This window comes from Melozone crissalis, unplaced genomic scaffold (assembly GCF_028551555.1).
Source record: "Melozone crissalis strain CALT ecotype California unplaced genomic scaffold, PUWL_Pcris_2 ptg000107l_1, whole genome shotgun sequence".
NCBI classification, from domain to species: domain Eukaryota; kingdom Metazoa; phylum Chordata; class Aves; order Passeriformes; family Passerellidae; genus Melozone; species Melozone crissalis.
In genome coordinates this window covers 4,160,544-4,182,978 of record NW_026535884.1, presented here as the reverse complement: position 1 = coordinate 4,182,978, position 22,435 = coordinate 4,160,544, and the positions used below count along the sequence as shown (strand labels likewise).

The 22,435-nt window shown below is 40.1% G+C and overlaps 1 protein-coding gene across 5 annotated transcripts in view; it reads right to left on the bottom strand.

Annotated features, from left to right (window-relative positions):
• Positions 1-5,821: 5,821 nt before the first annotated feature.
• Positions 5,822-22,435, bottom strand: part of GNB1 (G protein subunit beta 1) — a 39,334-nt gene continuing 22,720 nt past the window's right edge. For 3 of the 5 annotated variants that reach the window (XM_054291949.1, XM_054291946.1, XM_054291948.1), the window contains exons 3-12: positions 19,384-19,491; positions 18,765-18,803; positions 18,057-18,163; positions 17,621-17,684; positions 15,775-15,937; positions 14,923-14,989; positions 12,606-12,807; positions 10,654-10,870; positions 8,504-8,615; positions 5,822-7,558 (exon numbers count right to left, since the gene is read on the bottom strand). In XM_054291949.1, coding sequence (XP_054147924.1) covers positions 8,509-8,615; positions 10,654-10,870; positions 12,606-12,807; positions 14,923-14,989; positions 15,775-15,937; positions 17,621-17,684; positions 18,057-18,163; positions 18,765-18,803; positions 19,384-19,440 — 1,023 coding nt within the window. In that variant the 5' untranslated portion in view covers positions 19,441-19,491 and the 3' untranslated portion in view covers positions 5,822-7,558; positions 8,504-8,508. The remainder of the gene's footprint in view (positions 7,559-8,503; positions 8,616-10,653; positions 10,871-12,605; positions 12,808-14,922; positions 14,990-15,774; positions 15,938-17,620; positions 17,685-18,056; positions 18,164-18,764; positions 18,804-19,383; positions 19,492-22,435) is intronic. The other 2 variants (XM_054291950.1, XM_054291947.1) reach the window with 2 other exon arrangements.

Genomic DNA, 22,435 nt, shown 5'->3' with positions numbered 1-22,435 from the left:
GCTCCAAAAATCCTTTTTTAATTCCAACATCACGTTTTAGAGGTGTCACTGCCAGACCCAACCTCAATGAACCTCACTCCTTTTTCTCCATGCTCAATGTTCTTGGATTTCCTCAAGAGCTCACTCAGAGCTCATTCCCTGGGCAGCTCTGTCACCTGGATTTGCCAAGATTTGCCAAGATTTGAGCTTGCAGTGGGTTAAGCACTCATGTCTGCTGCAAGAGGCAGCTGAAATATGGAATTGTTCAATTAAGTGATGCAGTCATCCTTGGCAAAGCTCCCAGATCTCTCATTAGTGCAAACTGGTGTCCATCACTCCCTGAATCCTCATTGTTCACTCAAGGCTCAGATCCCCAAGGAGGAGCAGCTATTTGAGCTCCTGGGCTCTGAAAACCCTGCAGGGACCAGGGGGAGGTGGAGCTGCTGCTCTTCAGAGCTCAGAGTCTCGCTGCTCCTCTCCTCACCTGATTTTTGCTGCTTTCAGGGTGGAAGGAATTGGTAAATTCCTAAATATGTGGAAAACATAGATCAGTGTAAGGCTGAATTTTCAGTGGTTCCAGGAGGGGAATGCCTTCAACTCCAGCTAATACCATCCATTTTGGATATTTTTAATATATATATATATATATATATATATATAAAATATACACACACACACACATATATATATATAGAGACATATATATCCAGCTAATACCATCCATTTTGGATATTTTATATATATATATATATATATTATACACACACACACACATATATATATAGATATATATATCCAGCTAATACCATCCATTTTGGATATAATATATATGTATATAAAATTTAAAAAAATATATCTATCCATGTATACACATATATATAAAATATACATACACATGTATATATATATATATACATATATATATAAAAAATATATAGACATATCTATCCAGCTAATAAAATCCAGTTTGGATATTATATATGTATTTATATAAAAAATATATATATACACACACATCTATCTATCTATTAAATATATTACATTACATTATATTACATTATATTATATTATATTATATTATATTATATTATATTATATTAATACCATTCCTTTTGGGAAAAAAAAATCATCCTACTGGGCATAAACTTTGGCTTCCCAAGGTCCCTCAGGTACTAACAGGGAATTCTGAGCACCTTCTGTGTGGAAGAAAACACAGAATAACTCAGAGTTACAAATCTTGAGTAATTTTCAAAGTCAGTTGTTGTGTCCCATTCACTCCAAACCCTCTCTGCTTCTCCCCACTGGATTGAGCAGCAGCTCCAAGCATCAAACATGATTATTCCCATTGGACCTTCTTTCAGTTTTGCTTATAATACCCCAGGAAGTAAATCAATAAAGCAAAGATAAGGAACTCTGGTGAAAAATCAATGGAAGTTGAGATAAATTTATGCAGTTACGTGTTTTCCAGGATGACTCACCCTGCCAAGCACAGCCAGGGTAGGAAAGGAGCTGCTGCTGCTGCTGCCTACTGCTCCTCACTCAACTGCAACCCTGGGTGTGCGAAAGAGAGAAAAAAATCCCTTAAATATTAGAATTCTACATCTTAAAATGTGTTTGGTTTAATAAATGGGGGTTTGGAATGTATGTGATGGTTCTCTCAGGTGCAACAGGAGTGTGTGTGACAGCAAAATCCAAATTTCCACTGCAGAGGGACTTCCCTGCCACAGCTCAGGGCACCAGATCAGCAAGAGCACCCTGACAATTAAAATATATTAATTAGCAACTCCAGATCCTCATTCCTACCTAAAGCAGAGGAGGGAGGCTGAAATGAGCAGGGATTCTCATCAGGGCTGTGACAGAGCATGGCAAAAAATGTGAGAGGAATATTGGGGAGAGGGGCTGGAGAGAAATGCAGGGAACCCTTTCTAAATAAGACTTAGAGTTGTCCAAGTTGTTCTAAATAAGATTTAAATCTGTCCAGGAGCCCCTGCTCCAGTTAACTCTGCCTCATTTTTAACCTCTCCATCTTCAGCTGAGGATTTTTTACATAAAACACTGGGAAAAGAAAATCCCTCCAAAAGTAAACATTGGGAAAAGCTTGTTTTGTTTGTGAGGCCTTATGGAAAAATCTGCCCACGTTCAGAGGACCCTGGAGACACGGGAAGGAGGGAGGGAGGGGTTCCATGAGCTGCAGCCAAACCCAGCACAGGCTGCTGGCACACACGTTTCTCCCTGCTCTGACCATTCCACGGCTCTGTACCAGCAGATGGAGCTGCACTGCCTTTTTTATTTTTATTTATTTTTTCCCACCCTTTTAAACAGACTTTTCCCTCCCTTATCTAGTTGCCATTTAAAAATCTGTTACATCAAATAAACTTTTCATTTTGCACTCCCAGTTCCCCAGACAATTCCCTCTCAGGGTCAATCACGTCTCGCTGCACTCAGCCAGAGCAAATGGCTTCTGAATAATTAAAGCAGGAAGATTCTCTTTGTTCTATTTTATGACAAAATTGTCTTGGGTTAAGGCAGGAATTACTTGAATGAGTATTGAGCAGATTCCTAAAGGGCGAGTTTGGAGCAGCTCTCTAAACAATGAGAAGTTCACTCAGTTTTTATTCACATTTCTCGGGTTTGATTTTCCCAGCTAAGTGAAATACTGGATAATTTTACCAATGCAGCTACTGATCCTTATTTAAAAATACTCCTTGTACATTGTATTGTAATACTTTTTAGTACTGATATAAGGAAAAGCTGAGCACAGCACAGGAGTGCTCAGGCAAAGAGAGGAGAGAGCAGGAATTTTTGAAGCCAACAGGTAAAATAGAGCAAAGTAATTAATGTTTAAATCATTGAACACGTGTGATGCAGGCAGGACAGAGGGAGGAGAAAAAACAGGAATTTTTGAAGCAGGCAGGACAGAGAGAGAAGACAGAGCTGGAGTTTTTGAAGCCATCAGGTAAAATGGAGCAAAGCAATGATGTTGAAATTAAATCATTGAGCACATGTGAGGCAGGCAGGACAGAGAGAGGAGAGCAGGAATTTTTCAAGCAGGCAGGGCAGAGAGAGGAGACAGAGCTGTAATTTTTGAAGCAGGCAGGACAAAGAGAGGAGACAAACCAGAAATTTTAGGTAAAATGGAGCAAAGCAATGATGTTTAAATGACTGAGCACATGTGAGGGAGGGAGGACAGAGGGAGTAGAGCAGGAATTATTGAAGCCATCAGGTAAAATGGAGCACAGAAATTATGTTGAAATCATTGAACACATGTGAGGCAGGCAAGACAGACACAGGAGACAGAGCTGCAATTTTTGAAGCAGGCAGGACAGAGAGAGGAGACAAACCAGGAATTTTAGGTAAAATGGAGCAAAGCAATGATGTTTAAATCATTGAATACATGTGAAGCAGGCAGGACAGAGGAGACAGAGCAGGAATTTTTGAAGCCATCAGGTAAAATGGAGCACAGAAATAATGTTTAAATGACTGAGCACATGTGAGGCAAGCAGGACAGAGGAGACAGAGCAGGAATTTTGAAGCCATCAGGTAAAATGGAGCACAGCAATGATGTTGAGATCACTGAGCACATGTGAGGACAGCAGATGGCTGCTGCCACCTCTGGGAGCTGCCATGTGCCAGGGCCATTCCCAGCAGGAGGGGCAGGGAATGCACCAGGCATCCTTGTTCCATGAGGGAAACTGAAACCTGGGCTTTCATTTTTGCTCACACAGCCCTGAAACACAACAAATTCAACTTTCCACTTCTCCACCGCATTCCAACTTTCACTGGAATGCAATGGAAAAAGAGCAACTCATCACTGATGGTAAAAGCAGAGGCAGACTCTCAGAAATTACATGAGGAGAAGAGAACAGCACCATGCAAAAATAGCCAGCTGCTGTTAGAACTTGTTCATCAGCCACTTCTTTTCTTCCTTCCCCTCCAAAGTGAATTCATGCTCACACCTACACTAAAAAGTGTTAATCACAAAAGCACCAGGCTCCTGCCTTGCTGCAGAGCCAGCACAGAGCTCAGCACGGGTGACAGCTTTTATTATTCTTTATTTACTCTGCCACTTCCCAGAAACCAGATTATGCTATTTTTAGCTCCTATAGGGCATGATTCAATCAGTCATTTCAAGTGTGTTTCACAGCTGATTTCAAACACTCCAGGGGACTTCATGGTCAAAAGGTAGAATGCCCAACTCAATTTTTTTTTGTGCTGGTAGTAGAACCTCAGATCTTTTATTTAATTCATGAAGAAATTAAAGGCCTTGAGGGGCACAGAATATGCTAAAGGTCTTAACTGGACTGAGAAATCTGGGACTCCTGGGACTGAGAAATCTGTTCTGTCTTCCTTCACCCCTTCCTTCAAACTCCACGAGAGGATTCCAACCCCATTCTCACAGATTTTGTGTTCTCAGGTCGTGGAATCTGAAGCAGAAATAAGAAATTAGCACCAGAAATTCAGCAGCACTGGGGGAAGCTGCTCTTTGGAGCCACATCCCACAATTATTCCAACTCAGTCTTTTCCAAGCCCACAGAAGGAGCTTGTAGGTAAGATGACATAAATAATTGTAGGTAAGATGACATAAATAATTTTGATTCGGGTCTATCCTAAAATTAAAGGCATTCAAACCTCAAAGTTTTGGCCCAGACTCAAGAGTTCAGAGCTGCTCCCCTTGCACACCCATTTTTCTCCAGTGGCAGCTCTCTGAATAACCAAACACACAATGAAAAATGTTTAAATCAAAGAAAATTTCATATTTAACACGAAAATAAGAGTAGTGAGAGGGAACTGCAACTGTTTGCATTTCAAATAAATCCCACAGGGCTGCACAGCAGCCTCCTGCCACAAGTCACTGTCCTGGGGTGTTTTATTGCCAGGGCACAGAGATTTAACACATGGATTGAGATTAAGGAGGGTGAGACAGATCATTGATTTTATTACAGATCAGACACAGTCACACATGAAACATCCTTTGGAATAAAAATATTCCACACCAGTGGAAACCCCACAGCTACAGCATTTGGAACTGGAAACCACTAAATCTGAGTTGCCAAAATTCAGCATTTCCAGCCATGAGCTACTTACCAGTCCCATGGAGCCCCAAACCCCAGAGCTCACAGCTGGGCAATGCCACCATCACATTTTCCACACTCCCAGCTTTTAAAAACCTCTCCAATGAGGCTGAGAGTTCGTTTGGTGAGACCATTCCACAGCTTTGGAATTTCTCTTGGTTGATGTGAAATGAGGGAAAATCCGTTTTTGTTTAGATAAAACAAGAGATGGGACTTTACCCACTAAAACCACAAAATCCTCAAGTCAATCAATACCAAATTGTTGAACTAACTGCTTTTTAACACCTCACTGCACAAATCTGCTTCTCTGGGTATAAAACAATGTTAAAAATTTTTTTTTAAGATAAAATTCTGCCTCTTGGAGACTTTGTTCTTACTGAGCATGAAAATGGCTTCTTACCCTGTCAATCTAAGAGTGCCACCAGAGCTGCTGTGGCCAGATCCTCACGTGGCAGGAACCACTCAAGTCTTTTCCTAATAAAGGACACAAAAGTTTTAAAAGAAGTTAATTTTGCTTTGATTTCCCTTTTCAGGTGCTCCACTCCTACAGCACACAGTATTTTTTGTGCTGTGCACCTCCTGAACCACAGTGGCTCTTTGAATTTAAATGCCTCCTCTGCCCAATAACTGACCATTAACCATTGAAAAACCACCAAACCATTTCTCTGGGGCCAGCATTCCCTCCTCCTGTGAGTTTATTCTGTTTATTCCACAACTCAGAAGATGTTCTGCACGTTGAACAAGAAGCTGCAAAACAGATCAGTCCAAACTCATGTCAAACTGCTTTATTACATCTTAAATAACATTACATTTTAATATAGTATCTATCTTGCATCCAGCTTTCTTGAAGTACACTGACTTTAAAATTAAATACAAAAGGTGAAGAGGGATACAGGGCGTGGAGAAAGCTCTACAGAGTAGTTTCATGAAAGAGAGTAAGAGGGAACTCATCTTTTATGCCAAATCCAGGCCTAACGCACAATTACAGCACATTTTTGTACAGAATGTTGCAGAAAAAACAAAATGGAGAAAAGCTACTACTGCTGCTAGGAAGGAGCATTTCTGGATACAGTGAGAAGATAGGAAAGAACAATCTGCTGTCCAAACACTGCTGCTTTTAACATTTTATTTGAAAAGAAAGCCAGGAAAACCTGCTCATTACAAAAATGACTCTGATCAGATGCAAAGGACTCATCCTGCAAGAGGAACTGGCTGTGAGGAACTGATTTATAAAGAAGATGGTCTAGGTTCCCTCCTCCCACACCCCAGAATCTTTGACAGCGATTGTTTGAACAGGCTGTTTCTTTTTTTCTTTATTCTTTAAAAAAAAAAAAAGTGACTTATCACGCTACTCCAAAACGTGCATAGCTTTGTACTGGAGTTCTTCATAGATTTATGCACAGAGTAGCAACAATAAATGAATACAGCGACAATGGTTACAGTTTTTAAACAGGTTATTTCTTCAAAGAAAAAACATCTAAGGACTTAGTCCAATATGCACTTTTTAGCATTTCTACAGCATGCGATTCTAAGAGTAAACCCACCCAATATGGCAAACAATCAAAAAAGGTTTTTTTTTTTCTGTTTAACTTAGAAAGTTCAAGATCATTATTTTCAAAACATTGATTTGTACATCATTTCATACACAAAGAATTGACTCGATACCCAAGTGTAGGATAGGTCTCTTTTGAAAACAGAGATTCCTGGTTGTTGAGACTTATAGGATAGTGTTAGGATATATAAACTGCCCTTCCAAGTGGACAAACCAAAACAGATTAAAAAAATCAGTGTGGTGAAAAAGGGGGGGCAGGAGGGACCAAGGATTGCATTTGTAATCCATAAAAGGTGAAAGGATTCTTTAAACAAGCATTCATTACCTTTTACAGCATGTGCTTGGTTACCTTACTGCTTAACATTATCCTATATATGCCAAGTTTTGTGCAACAATTATCTGTGATACTAGAAAATAAAAATAAAAAAAATTAGGGACTAAATTTACAGCGTTAACAACCCCCAGTGCTCTGGGCTAGGACTCCCTTGTTTTGCTCAATTAAATACATAAGGAAATGTATTTAAAAAGGAAACTTGAAAAAAATCCTGCTACAAACATGACTTTAAAATTTGCAAGTGTGTGAGATAAAGTCCTTAACTTCAACTTGGAAACTACAGTGAAAGCTAACTGTTTCACAATTATGCTCAAGTTTATTTTCTGGTCATGCTTTTTATGATAGTGTTTCATTTGTTTTTAAATTCTCAAGACAAAAAAAAATGGTCCCAAAAGGAATGCACAATTTCATTTTGCTTACAACACAGAAATTCTTCTTGGAAAGGTAATTGTGCTCTTCATTTCAGCAACAGGAGACGCAAAAGATCTTGCCCTTTGAAGTTGGGGAGGATGGGGGTCCAAGTTAGTATGGTTGGATTGGATATGCTATCTTTGTCATTTTCAACCATTGGAAACTTCTTCCAGTCCTGGAGTCCGCTGCTCTTCTGGCACACAGAAACATCTGGTGAGAGTTGCACTTTGAGACACTGCAAACAAGTGGCAAACTCTGCTGTCCCCACCACTGGCACATGCAGGCATCATTTTATCCCCCCCTTTCCCCAAGGATATTTATTTATTTAAAAACCCACACAGGAAAGTTTGGTAATTAAAAATAGACCTCCAGAAAAATGTCAGTGTGTGCATTAAAGTAATGGTCATCTAAACCCCCAAATTCCATGCATTAAAGTAATGGTCATCTAAACCCCCAACTGCTTGGGTTTGCTCCTCACTGATTTCACAGAATTCACAGAATCTCTGGGTTGGAAGAGACCTTAAACACCATGGAGTCCAACCCAGCCCCAGCACCTCAACTCAACCCTGCCACATCCAGGGATGGTGACTCCACCACTTCCCCAGTTCCTGGGAATTCCCAAAATTCTCCCAAATTCACAGAATTCCCCCAAATTCTCAGAATCCCCAGGTTGGAAGAGACCTTCAAGACCATCGAGTCCAACCGCGCCTCAACACCTCAACTCAGCCCTGGCACCCAGTGCCACATCCAGGCTTTGTTAAACCCATTCAGGGATGGTGACTCCACCACTTCCCCAGTTCCTGGGAATTCCCCAAATTCTCAGAATCCCCAGGTTGGAAGAGACCTTCAAGATCACAGAGTCCAACCCAGCCCCAACACCTCAACTCAACCCTGGCAGCCAGTGCCACATCCAGGCTTTGTTAAACACACCCAGGGATGGGGACTGCAGCACCTCCCTGGGCAGCCATTCCAGAACTTTATCACCTTTCTGTGAAAACCTTTATCATCCTTTCTGTAAAAACCTTCTTCCCAATATCCAACCTGTATTTCCCTTGCTGCAGCTTGAGACTACCCTGAATGATCAGCCCCAATAACAGCACTGCTGACAAAAAGCATTCTGGACCCCAAAACTGCCTTAGTGAGTTGGGCACTCACCTTTTTCAGTTCCAGATCTTGAGGAAGCTGTCCCATGACCCTGTTGCCACTGCCATGCCATCATCAGTCACACCTAAGCAACTGACACGGTTATCGTGACCAGCAAGGACACCTGGGAATGAGAAATCAACAATAAATTGTTTTGTTTGGGGCATTTCCTGTCCGTTCCAGTTACAGCACAGCACGTTTGGGTTAGCCAAGCTCTAGAGTCAGAAATCCTGAACAAACAGGGCTGGAATTGTAAAATGCCTTTGGTTTTACAAGCATAGACTCAGGGCAGAGCTGGGTGGGTTCTCAAGGGATAATTCAGTAAACGCATTACTCCAAAATTTTCCTTGTTTTCCCCCTATTATGACCTTTACTGGTGTCCCATGAGCTGTGAAGTGACAGCCCTGAAGATTGTGACAATGTCACTGTAACCATGCCCTGCACAGCTTCTGCTCCTCACCACAGTGATAAAGATCAGGTAAATTTTACAAAATTTTCATATTTGCAAAAAATTTTCTTTTAAAACCAGAAGTTAAACTGAATTGTGTTATGAACTCTAAAGCATTTTTCATTCAATTTTCTCTTACTACATTCACAAGACAAGACTCCTCCATACAACCCATTTGTCAATATGGAGATCTAATACAATTCAATTACAGCACCATTAAAAGAAAGAATTGAGACACTAAACAGAAAAATTAAGGGAGACAACATTTTCCTCTATCCCCTTTAATTTAACAGTTTCAAGGAGGTAAAAAGAAAACCTAATTATGTGCAAGCTTTCCAGTCCACAGCACTGAGCCAAGATATTCTTGATAGACTTGAAATTAATCTTTCTACATGAATTAGAGTGCTCACAGGACTCTCCTCATTCTCCCACCAGCAACAGGAAGTGCTGCAATTTGGTAAAACAAAATCAGCACCAAGAAGTTTTAAATTCTTGTACTGAACACACAACTACAAAGGTGTTTGATATAGAAGTGCTAATATCAGAAGATATAGAAGTGTTTAATATCAGAAATGCCAAATTTGCCTGGCAATCTGAAGCCTTGGAAGATTTCAATACAAAGAATATTTTTCTTATCTCCTGTTCTGATCAGAGTAATGAAACATTTATAGCCTAATTTATACATTTTTCCCAACAAAAGTTTTCATTTTGAAGACCCGAAGTTAAATTCTCTTCATCTTTGGACCATGAATTTCATGTTTGTTTCCTCAAAAGATAAACTCCAGTCTCTGTTGTTTTGCTGCTTGTCTCTACAACTACTGCTACAAATACCAGGAAAAAAATTCCTGTGTATAAATAGCAACATTCATGTTGAATTGCTTTGAATAGTTAATGCATAAACAAAGCCATAAAGTCTAAAAAAGAATATCCCTGCACCCCAAGGCCTTGTTTTTAATGGCAATCATCCTGCTCTCAACATCCATCCTTGAGCAGGATTCCAGTGGATTTGCACCATCACTGGGCAGCCTAAAGTTTTCAGATTTCTGAAGTTGAGAGAGGGAGTGCTGAGATCTGTGCCTGAGACTCGAGTCACACAAAAGGTCAATGTCACAGACATATTTTATGGAAAATCCTGTTGCTAGGATCTTTTCTCCTGAGAAGCTGAGAGGCTTCAGAAATGAAATATAAACAATGATTATCTCAGGTGCATCTGTGATTGATCCCATGTGGCTGTTTTTAATTAATGGCCAATCACAGTCCAGCTGGCTCAGATTCTCTGAGAGTCACGAGATTTTATCATTATTCCTTTCCTTTCTTTTCAAGCCTTCTGATGAAATCCTTTTCTTCTATTCTTTTAGTATAGTTTTAACAGATAATTTTCTTTTAGTATAATATATATCACAAATTATAAATTACATACACATATACATATATATACACATATATACACACATATACAAATATATACACATATACATACACACACACACACACACACATATATATATAAAATAAAATAAACCAGCCTTCTGAAACATGGAGTCAAGATTCTCATCTCCTCTCATCCTGGGACCCCTGAGAACACCACCACACCTCCAAGGCCATCGAGTCCAACCTGTGGCTTGTCCCCAGCACTGAGTGCCACATCCAGGAGCTCCTTGGACATCTCCAAGGGTGAGAACTCCATAAAATCCCCAACCCTCAGGGCCTTTACCTGCTCTGTCAGCTTTCAGCGTGTCCCACACGTTGCAGTTGAAGTCATCATACCCAGCTAGGAGCAGGCGGCCACTCTTGGAAAATGCTACAGAGGTGATGCCACAGATGATGTTGTCATGGGAATAAACCATCAGCTCCTGGTCAGCCCGCAGGTCGAAGAGCCGGCACGTGGCATCGTCCGAGCCCGTGGCAAAGGCGTTGCCGTTGGGGAAGAACTTCACGGGGGAGAGGAAAAACACAGATTTAATATTTAATAAGATAAAATTTAATAAATTAAAATTTAATGAAATTAAAAAATAAAAATTTAACAAAATAAAAGAATTAAAAGCCCGTGGCAAAGGCGTTGCTGCTGGGGAAGAACTTCATGGAGGAGAAACCAGAGGTTGCAGTCACAGTCATGTTTTCCGATTCTTATCTCATTTGCTTCTCCTGTGTTTTGGACTGTGTTTAGAGATTGTTTACCGACAGGTGATTGTTTCATTGGCTTCATGTGAATTGTTCTGACTTAATGACCAATCATGGACCAATGCCTTCCCCAAAGTTCTTCCCATTGGGGAAGAACTTCATGGGGGAGAAGAAAAACACAGATTTAATCCCTCTGCATCACACAAACACAGCAAACCAGAGGCTGCACTGTCACACTGATATTTTGTGAAAAATCCCCTTGCCCAGGATTCTTCTCCTGGGAAGCCTCAGAGAAAAAGGAAAACAATATTATCTCATTGCTTCTCCTGTGTTTTGCTGCTTTGGAATGTGTTTGGAGATTGTTTCATTGCTTTCATGTGAATTGGTTCGACTTAATGACCGATCACGGACCAACGCCTTCCCATTGGGGAGAATAAAAACACAAATGGTTTCAGATTTAATCCCTCTGCATCACACAAACACAGCAAACAGGCTGCACTGTCACACTCATGTTTTCTGAAAAATCCTCTTGCCCAGGATTCTTTTCTTAGGAAGCTGAGATGAAGTATAATATAATATAGAATAATATAGTGTAATAAAGTAATTAATTAGCCTTCTGATATCATCATTCCTCCCAGAAGGGCCAAGTGTGTGTGTGTGTGTGTCAGGACTGCTGGATGACAGTCATGAGATTTTGTGCAGTTGAGTGCTTGGTAGATTCAGCTTATATGTAGTGTAATATAATATAGAATAATATAGGATAATAAAGTAATTAATTAGCCTTTTGACAGCAATGGAATCCTCCTCATCATGCCTCCCAGAAGGACCAAGTGTATGTGTGTGTCAGGACTGCTGGATGACAGTCACAAGATTTTGTGCAGTTGAGTGCTTGATAGATTCAGTTTATATGTAGTGTAATACAAAATAATATAGCATAATAAAAAAATTAATTAGATTTCTGATATCATCATTCCTCCCAGAAGGAACAAGTGTGTGTGTTGGGACTGTTGGCTGACAGTCATGAGATTCTGAACAGTTGAATGTTTGGCAGTTCAGTTTAGATGTAGTGTGATATAATATAGTATAATAAAGTAATTAATTAACTTCTGACATCCATGGAGTCCTCCTCATCATTCCTCGCAGAAGGACCATGTGTGTGTGTGTGTGTGTGTGTGTGTGTGTCAGGACTGCTGGATAACAGTCACGAGATTCTGGGCAGTTGAGTGCTGGGCAGATCCAGTTTAGATGTAATGTAATATAGATTAATACAGAATAATAAAGTAATTAATTAGCCTTCTGATATCATCATTCCCCTAGAAGGACCAAGTGTGTGTGTTGGGACTGTTGGCTGACAGTCATGAGATTCTGAATAGTTGAATCTTTGGCAGTTCAATTTAGATGTAGCATAATATAATATAGAATAATAAAGTAATTAATTAACTTCTGATAACCATGGAGTCCCCCCCACCATTCCCCCCAGACTTTGGGCACAATCTCCCTGGTAATTCTGCAGAGCAGCAGCCCAGCTGAGGGAGCAGCACGTACACAGATGGCGTTGATGTCGGACTCGTGGCCGGTGAAGGTTTGCCGGCACATTCCTTCTCTGACATCCCACAGCTTGGCAGAGGCATCGCAGGCACCAGAAACAAAACACCGGGCATCGGGGGCAAGGGACAGGCTCATCACATCTCCAGTGTGCCCAGTGAATGTGGTTGTCTGCTGACCAGTTTCTATGTCCCAGAGAGCACTGGAGGAATCATGAAAGAGGAAAAAATCAGCACGACTGCGCTCCTTTGTGAGGTTTTTTATCATTGCTGAGGTAAAACTCCAAGTATTAATAGCAAGTATTAAAACTCCAAGTATTGATCCTGATAAGGGAAATAAACATCTTTGGTTGAATTATTTGGTTGTTGCAGATTAACTGTATAAAAATTAATTGTGCAAAAATTAACAGGTCTGTGCTACTTCATGTGGTATTTTATCATTGCTGAGGTAAAACTCCCAAGTATTTATAACAAGTATTAAACCTCCAAGTATTATTAACAAGTATTAAAACTCCAAGTATTAATAACTCCAAGTATTGTTCTTGATAACGGAAATAAATATTTTTGGTTGAATTATTTGGCTGTTGCAGTTTAATTGTGCAAAAATCAACTGTGCAAAAATCAACATGTCTGCGCTCCTTTGTGAGGTTTTTAATCACTCCTGAGGTAAAACTCCAAGTATTAATAATATTGATCTTGATAATGGAAATAAATATTTTTGGTTGAATTATTTGGCTGTTGCAGATTAATTGTATAAAAATTAATTGTGCAAAAATTAGTTGTGCAAAAATCAACACATCTGCGCTCCTTCATGACATCCTTTTATCACTCCTGAGGTAAAACTCCCAAGTATTAATAACACTGATCCTAACAATGGAAATAAACATTTTTGGTTGAATTATTTGGCTGTTGTATTCTATTTGTACAAAAATCAACACATCTGTGCTCCTTCATGGGGTCTTTTTATCACTGCTTTTTATCCAGGTATTAATAACACTGATCCTGACAATAGAAATAAATATTTTTGGTTTGGCTGTTGCAGACTAATTTTGCATAGGAGACCTTAAAGCTATCCTTAATTTTAAAACATTGGGAGGGTTTTAAATTGAAAAATAATTGAAAAAACTGGTGACTGGCACTGAGGGCTGCTCATCCCAAAGTTCTCTGCCATGGCTGCTATCCAGTACTACCACAGCTTCAATTAAACAGGAGTGGTAAGGCCACAGCAAAAGCTGAGCCAGCATTTCTCATTTTATAAACTCACAGAGGATGAGTAACTTTGTGAATTATGTCTGATCTTAAAGTTGCAAGCCAGCCAAATCACTACAACAGTGATAATTAAGAGTATAAAAGGATGAAAGAACACTATCACCTGCTTAAGAAGAAGCCTAAACACTTGAGGAAGTTGGGATTTTTAATTTCTGTAATTTCTCAGCAAACCAGAGCCATCAGCAGCAGGTTCAAACCAGGTAAACAAGATGTGCCTGTACTTTGATAAAGTCCTTTGATGAACTGAGGTGCTGGCAAGGACAGCTGCAGAATTACTACACAACTCCTGAAGCAGCTGTGTTCTCTTACAAAGAGCATCATTTCTACAAAGCCTCCCATTCTGTTAGAGTTTACTGGGTTCTCTAAACACCAACACATATTCAGAAACATTTTTTGGTTTTAATCTCATATATATTGCACAGCTACTCAGAATCAGGCATTCAGAGAGACTGGCATTGTGTAGGACAGGTATTTATTAGACAACCTCTGCTCTAAGTGCTGCTCCTTGAGAGAACTGCAATGCTTTTAAGGAATAGATATAATAGAAGAATCCATGAAAAAAAGATGGAGGCCTTTTTTAGTTCAGAAGCCAGTATTTATGAAGATATACACCTACATTCTCCTCAAAAAACCCAGCTATTGTCACTGGAGAATATTTTCTAGAAGCTCTTCTGAATAACAACGTTAGCTACATTCTGTATTAGAAATATCCAAACATGACTGTTTAAGTAATAAATACTGAATACAAAAGGAGTTTTGAGGAAAATCATTAGTCTAATACAGTTTTTTCTGAAAGCCAAATAGTCACAGGAAGAAAAAAATTCCCAGAACATCTTAGCACAGAATTAGGTCAGGCTCTTCAGAACATGGGCACAAGGAAACAGCCAAAGCTCACAGGGTTGTAATCACCAGCAAAAAGTGACATTTGAGCAGTGTCACCAGAATGTTGTGGGTGATGATGAAGTTTGTGAAGGACAAAGTTTCCTTCAGGCACAGAAAACAGGTGAGAAAAGCCCTTCTGGCAGTGCTGTCCCCATGTCCCAGCTTACCAAGTGGTGTCGCCAGAGCTGGTGACGATCTGATTATCATCCAGGAAACGACAGCAGGACAAGTAGCCTGGAAACAGAATAAAAGTGCACAAATAAGGCCAGAGATTACCCTGCAAAGGCAAATTGGTTTGCTAATAAGCTGCTTCCTCCTCTCCTGAAGCTGCAGCAAAACACACTGAAAGCCTAAAATGCAACAGATGATTTTTGTATGGGAATCTGCAATATTTTTGTGGTTTGGCTCTTTAGAGACCACCCCAACCCAAGCAGAAGGGGGACAAAATGTGGAATTCCAGTGTGGAATGCACTGGCCAAGCTGGGCAGGATCCCAGTAAGCCTGCACTGCACACACCCAACTTTCTAAGGAAATCATCTCAGTCTCATCCAGCAGCAACAAATGCTGATGGCCTCAACTGTATCAAACCATTGATAAAAATAAACTGCATTCCTGGTCAGTACACAGACCTGAGCATGGACATTGGATGTTCCCCAACAGCAGCATCAAAGAAGTTCATCAGGATGCTCTGAAGCATCTTTTCTCCTGCAATCCCATCTGCCAAACCATCAGTGGAAGCACTCTGATTACAGAATCAGCCTGCCTGCCAACCACCTCCATTTCACAAAGCACAGAACTCAAACTACAGCAGAAAATATGAAAACCTGCAAGCATCAACTTCCAGCTTTAAGTTTTTATTCCATTTTACAGCTGAAAAACTGTTTAAAAACACTTAAAAGCAAGCAGTCTGCAGCTAAGCTCCTGCCTGAGAAAAGAAGTAGATTGTAATTAGGAAATGATGTTTCAAGGAGTTTTTTTTTAATTTTCACTGTGCTGAGGTAACTGTGAGCAGCACCCACCTGTGTGCCCAGCGAGCTCACGGCTGACACGGACATTCCCTTCACGAGTTTTCAAGTTATAAATGGAGCAGATGTTGTCCAGCCCACCACAAGCCACGTAATTGCCAGAGGGAGCATATGCACAAGTCATGACCCAGGAGGAGCGCAGGGGAATGGCATGCACCTGCAACACAGACAGGTCAGCACTTCAGCTGCAGAAACTGCATTCAAAAGGAAGTTTTTCACCTGTCTCTCAAGACAGGATCATGTTTTTGGCACAGAAGCAAGAATAAAACAGCTGTTTGAGTGTTGAACTATTTTGAGGGTAACTTGCACACAGAGCTCGTCAGAACGAGCAGTGACGTAATAAAACCTCAGATTTGCTTTTCCTCATTCCAGTTCCATCAGCAATTTTGGTGCAAAGTGAATGACTTCATTTCAGTGCTCTGATTACTATTGGTTTATTATAGGTTCAGGAAAATATTGACTTCCAAGCACAGTCAGCAAAAGTGCCAATTCCAGGCTAAGATGCTGTGAATGAACAAGTAAGGAAATCGCTGCTGCCACTGCCATTAAATCCTTCTTTGGAAACCCACTGCAAGCAATCAAGCTTCACATTTAAATAACCACCCCATGGTTCCTTGTCATTCTCTGCTCAAAGAACTTTTTTTAGATAATTATAGAAGCTAAACCTGTTCTGTCTTGTTAACTCTTTGTGTTCATCCCTTGAATTTGTTCACAGTCTTTAGGAAGGGCTGGTGCCCTTGGACATATGGTGATATTTCATGCAATATTAACAATGTGCTTGAATTTCTTACAGAAAAATTTCATTAGAAGCAGAGGAACAGCCAGGAATCAGTGGTCCTGCAGCAAAGAAAAGTTAAAAAACCCCAACCCTGTCCTAAAACCACAACCAGTTCATTTATGAAGTCTTCTACCAAGAAGTCTAGAATATTCCAAAAGTCTCTACTATTTGGAATATTCACTTTGAGCCATTTTATTTTATCATTAGGCAAAGATCAAATTGATGACAACTTCAAGTGTGTTCTGGAACTGCCAAAAGAATATTGCATGGATTAATTAGCATTGATGTAAGAATTGAAGATATCAATACAGAAATCATGGATGCAGTGATGATTTCACCATCCTGAGCAGTCACAGTAATTTAGATAACATTTACCTGCAGGCTGGGTATGAAGGTAAAAATGAGAGGGTTTAATTTTAATTTGCAAACCATATTATATTAACTTTTTACTAAAGTGATGCCATTTGCTCCAATGCACTGTAACACTGATTTTAATGCTATGAGGAGCCAAGTTAGGAAAATTTATCTGGAATAAAATCAGACTAAAGCAGCTCTGTCAACTTAACCACAAGGAGCTACATGGGAATTGTTGCCAGCCCTGGAACAGTGGCCATGATCAGTAAATACCAATCACTGTCAAATGAAAGTAAAAGTAGTCCTGAGCTCCTCATGTGATTGCAGCCACCAAGAGATGACTCATTAGAACATGTCAGGTCTTCCAGGACTTCACTGCAGACAACAAATTCATCTGCCTATGCCAAAATCTCTGCCCCTTCTGGTGCAAGATGCTCATCTGCTCTCTGGTAATCATTTTCCTGCAGTATTAAAGCAAATCAAAACATTCTTTATAAAGAAAGAATTGTTCTCCACTTGTGGTCCACATTTTCACACACTGAAGACACTGCTGTGTTCTTTACATACAACTTGATTTTTTAGAGAATTCAAATTTTTGATTTAGAACTAGGAAAGCAATAGAACCAAAATAATGATGGGCAACAGCTCCTCCTGATGCTTTTTTTTTTCCACAACTGAATTACACAGCAATGGATCAGCTGGCCTTACCTTGTTTGTAGTATAGCTGTCCCAAATTATAAGTTTGCCATCCTGGGAGGCACTAACTAGAAGCCTAGGGAGGAAACAGCAGGGAAACACAATCATTGTGGGCAGCCAAGGTGATGAACATTGCAAAGAAAAGAGAATGAAACCTGAGGCATTTAGTTCTGTTTAAATTAATCAGGAAAAGGAAAAAAAAAAAGGAAAAGAAAGACAACTGATAATGGCATCTACTTTATTTCCACAGTTCCTCAGAATTCATGTGGTACCATTCCTGTATTTTTCAGTAGACAAGGACTGGGATTTTGGCACCAAATGTAGGCTTGGATTACAAAACATGGAGGAAAACGGTGGCATTCAGTGTTTGACTCCTCTCAGGATTATTAACTCCACGTGCACCCAGCTTTGCAGAGAGATGCAGCCCCTGAGGCAGCTCTGCACCCACCTGGAATCAGTGCCCCAGTGCATTGCATAAATTTTGGCCAGGTGTCCCCGGAGTGTTCTCCTGGTGCGCATCTGGATTCTCCCCACGGGGTCGATGTTGGCTGTGATCTGAGACAGGACAAGGTCACACACTCAGTTCCTCCCCTCACTGTCCTCAAGTAACATCTCACACACAATTCCCACAGCCCCACATTCTCAATACTGATTTTTTTCCATTCACAAGTTATGTAATTTTAAGTAGCAAGTCTTTATTACACCACACAAGCAGCCTATTGCATTTATAAACACTCCCAGAAATTCTTTTGTTTAGGTCATATCTTCTTAGACTTCCAGGATTTCAGACCTTTGATCTGGGTTTTCTCCTCCTGCACAGATAAATGTGGCAGACACTGAAGAAGTTTAACCTCAGCAGGCCTTATGGTTCTGATTAGCAGGGTAACAACAGTATTGCTCCCAGCTCCAGGGCACAGCATTATTTTCCATTAAGCAGCAGAAATGTGCCCTGAGTCACTCCAAGAAATCTCTGCTCAAGGCCCCTGCTCTCAGGAGCTGGACAAACATGTACTTATTTCTGGAAGAAAACACCCAAAGGCAAAATAATAATAAAAAATTGCTACAGGAGGTAAAACCAGATTCACCTTTTTACACAGCATTTGCTTTTTGTAAAGGAAATATTTTCCTAATTCCTGTTAAACTCTGAAATTCTTACCTGAGCCAGGGTGGCATCTGCACATGCTTTCCTAGCATCCTGCAAGAGAAGGAAATTAGAGAAATTGGATGGAGTTCTGTACATTTCTATCTCTGCTTTATCAAGTTAATTAAGCGCCCTGAACCCAAGGTTCAGAGAACATTTCTGTCACCCAGAGAGGACCCACACTAACAGCAGCATTACCATAATGCACTGCCTGCTGTCAACACACATTGTGCATTTAACTTGGAAATTTCTTCTTCTTTTGGAAGAAAGGCAACAAGACTTTGACCACAAAGACACTCAAGCAGTGGAACTGCTTGTTCAGAGAGCCTCAGAGGTTTTTAACAACTTACTGGACAGAACTCTGACAAACTTTTATCACTGACCTTATTTTTATCAGTTTTTTAAACTTTAGTTATGCCCTAGCTCAGCCAAACTTCAGCAAACATTCATTGTCATCAGCAATTTTGTGCATTGCTTCTGTAACTATTACAACATAAAAGACCAAAAAGTAATTTTCTAAAGCAGCCATATGTGCTTGCCCTTTCCTCATTAACTCTGGCATTGGGGGAACATTTCAGGCATCATTTCTGTCCTGCCCAGCACACACTCATGGCTGCTGGGGCACAATACATACTCTGATTTGGTTTTTCAGCTGCTCGGCCTCCTGGCGTAACTGGTCAAGCTCGCTCATTTTCCTGTGCTAAAGGTGTGCTCCACTGCCACCTCTGAAACAACCAGAAATCTGAAAAACAGCCACAAGCAGGACAATTAGAAAAAGGCAGAATTTGAAATGACAAGTATTTTCAATCACTTCAAACTTGAAAAGAAATAGGAAACTGATTTATAAACACGGGTGGAAATGTGTGGCTGAAATCCCCTCAGTGTAAGGATGTACTTTTCTTCCATAAAATAGAATTTGAACTTATTTATCTCCTCCAGGCCTCCTCTTTTTTCCTTTTTTTCATTCCTTTTTTCATGTTCTGATTCATTTTTGTATAAATTCAAGTTGTCCAAGACTGAGTGAGCAGGTAACACCAATTTTAGACATGGAAGTCAGAACTGCCCTGCAGCTCTTCAGACCAGAGCAAGGAACCCTCCCAGAGCAGAAAAAGGATTTACACTGACACAAGCACCTGCAGAATGCTCCAAGAACAGTCTGCAACACCACAGTTATGAAAAATGTTGTTCTGCTTGTGGAAAAAAGGAATCACTCACAAATGTTCAGGGTTTCATTTGGTAACTGCTGAAATGTCTGAGATCCCAGAGCAGACTGTGACAAGAACAGGTTGTCAGAGTAAAATCAGGGATTTTTTGGTTGAGGGCAGGATTTTGAGAAACCACATCCATCAGACACTTCTCCCCTCTAAGCCTCTGTTTTCCCAGTATCCATAGGCACCAAATTACATTTATATATTTTATATTGGAATATTCACTTTGAGCCATTTGATTTTACCATTAGGCAAAAATCAAATTGATCTTTGCAAGACAGAGGCTTTAGGAAACATCACAACCACTGAAACCACCTCAGCTTTTGCCTTTAGAGCTGCTCAGCTACTGGGCTGTTCCCCAATATCACAACCATTAATATTTCCTATTAAATGTACAACTTCTCTTTGAAAATCTCTGCTCCAGAAAGATACTGTTGGCATTTTCTCCAGCATTCCACATCCCCAACTCAGCTGTTCCTTAATTTGTTTTAAAATTTCTGCAGCTTGATAGCAATGGAAGATGCTGAAGAAACATGCTGATGAATTTTATCTTTTACTGCAGAACAAATTAATTGGTTCCAATTTCCAATACTACACAGAACACCTGGAGTTTATAAATTGATATTGCTAATGTGTGATTTTAGAATATTTTATTAGCCAGAATTGACCCTTTACCATTAAATAACGGAAATGCTTTGCTAGCAGCTTTACATATTATTCTGTTAAGATTTAATCAGCTTATTTATCTTTGCAAGCATGTGGGGTTTGTTTTCCTCTCAAAGCCCTTCCCAAGGAGAGAGATGAGGAGAACTTCCACATTTTTATGCAGCCACAATAACAGAGAACACACTGTCAAGGTAAATTAGAGTAGTAGAACAAACATCACTGTTAAAAGAAGCTTCAAAATAGTTTAGGCTTCAATATTCCCTAAATATTTCTAAGTTTAGACTTCAATATTCCCTAAATATTTCTATCCCCCATAGCCAGACTTAGGCTGCAGCTCTCTCCACAGTAGTTATTCCAAACTGAAAACCTCTAGGAACAGATGCCAGATCTTGTCACAGCATCATTTACCATTTTTTCCTCTTCTCTGAAACCCACAGTATCTGAGAAAAGGAATTTTAGTTGGCTTCTCTCCCAAACTCCACTCACACAACTCCAAGGCCCTTTCCCTTCATTTGAAACTGGGTTTGTTCCTCTCCCTGCTGCTCCCAGGGTCATCTCTAAGCCCCCTGAGGATTGCTTGGTCAGCTCAGCCCAAATCCAGCTAAGACAAAACCCATCCTGAGTATTTCATTATCCTGCTTTCCTTGGAACGCTCTTTTGTTTTCTCAAGATGTTTTGTTCATTTTACATCTCAGACAAACACTCTGGGCTGGATATCTGTTAGAATTTGGACCATGTCACACCTGGTGAAACATTAATGCACTGCTCTTGTCACAAAGGGGTTAATTTAGAATAAACTGTGATTTTTCAGATCTTTCAGCTTCTTCATTTCTAGCTCTGCCATTCTCTGAGTTAATATGTAACATCATTTCCCACTAAGCAAATACTGACAACTCCAGACAAAGAATTTAGAGATGCTATCATTCCTATTTCAGAGCAAGAAATTCCAAAACTTTGGTGCTCTGCCCAAGGTCACAGCAACTCACTGATGAGACTGCAATAAAGACTCAGGACACCAAAAATTCCAGCTGCAGGTACAAGGATCCACAGGGAAGATTTTACATATTTTACATGCAGCTTTATTTAAAACTACAATAGGAGGAATAATCTCACGTCAGTCAGAGCAGATATCTCTCCTTAAAATAGCACCCATTTCTTTCTGCAGAATTTGTGCACTGTGAGAGAGAATTCTCTGGCATTTAAATGAAACAAAGCTTTGCATGGAACAGGGAGATGAACCCTTATCATAGGAAGAAAGTCACATTAAGAAAGTTCATTTTCCCATCTTGAAGATAGATCCACCCTGAGGATTCCAACGTAGCCCCTGTGCATCCCAAGCAACTCCAAACTGAGCTGCCTTTCTGTCAGCATCCATAGGAATTGTTTAAAGCACATTTCCACATTCTCTTTGTAGTCTTTGTTGTTTCAACATCAACAGGAAGTGCTAATTCCTGCCAACAGGACTGAACTCACTCAGGAAATGACAACCCTGCAGCAGCCAAGGGCTTTAAAATATAGGAGTTCTCTGAAGCAAACTGTAAAATTTATGGGACAAACAGCAAACCAGCTTGGCTGTTCCACTATTTCTTTTATACCGAGTTTTAGACAATTGAATTTATGGTAGAAGTATAAGATCTGTGGGAGGAAAAAAAGGTTCCAGCCTCCCATGTCCCTTTTAGCTATGCTGTAAATCAGAGCTTACTAGTATTGTATTTTAAAAAGTATCTTTAATGGGATCAGGTGAGGTCAGAAGAATGTATGGGGGAAAATGCTTTTATCCATTCTCACTCTTGATAGATGGGAAATTTTATA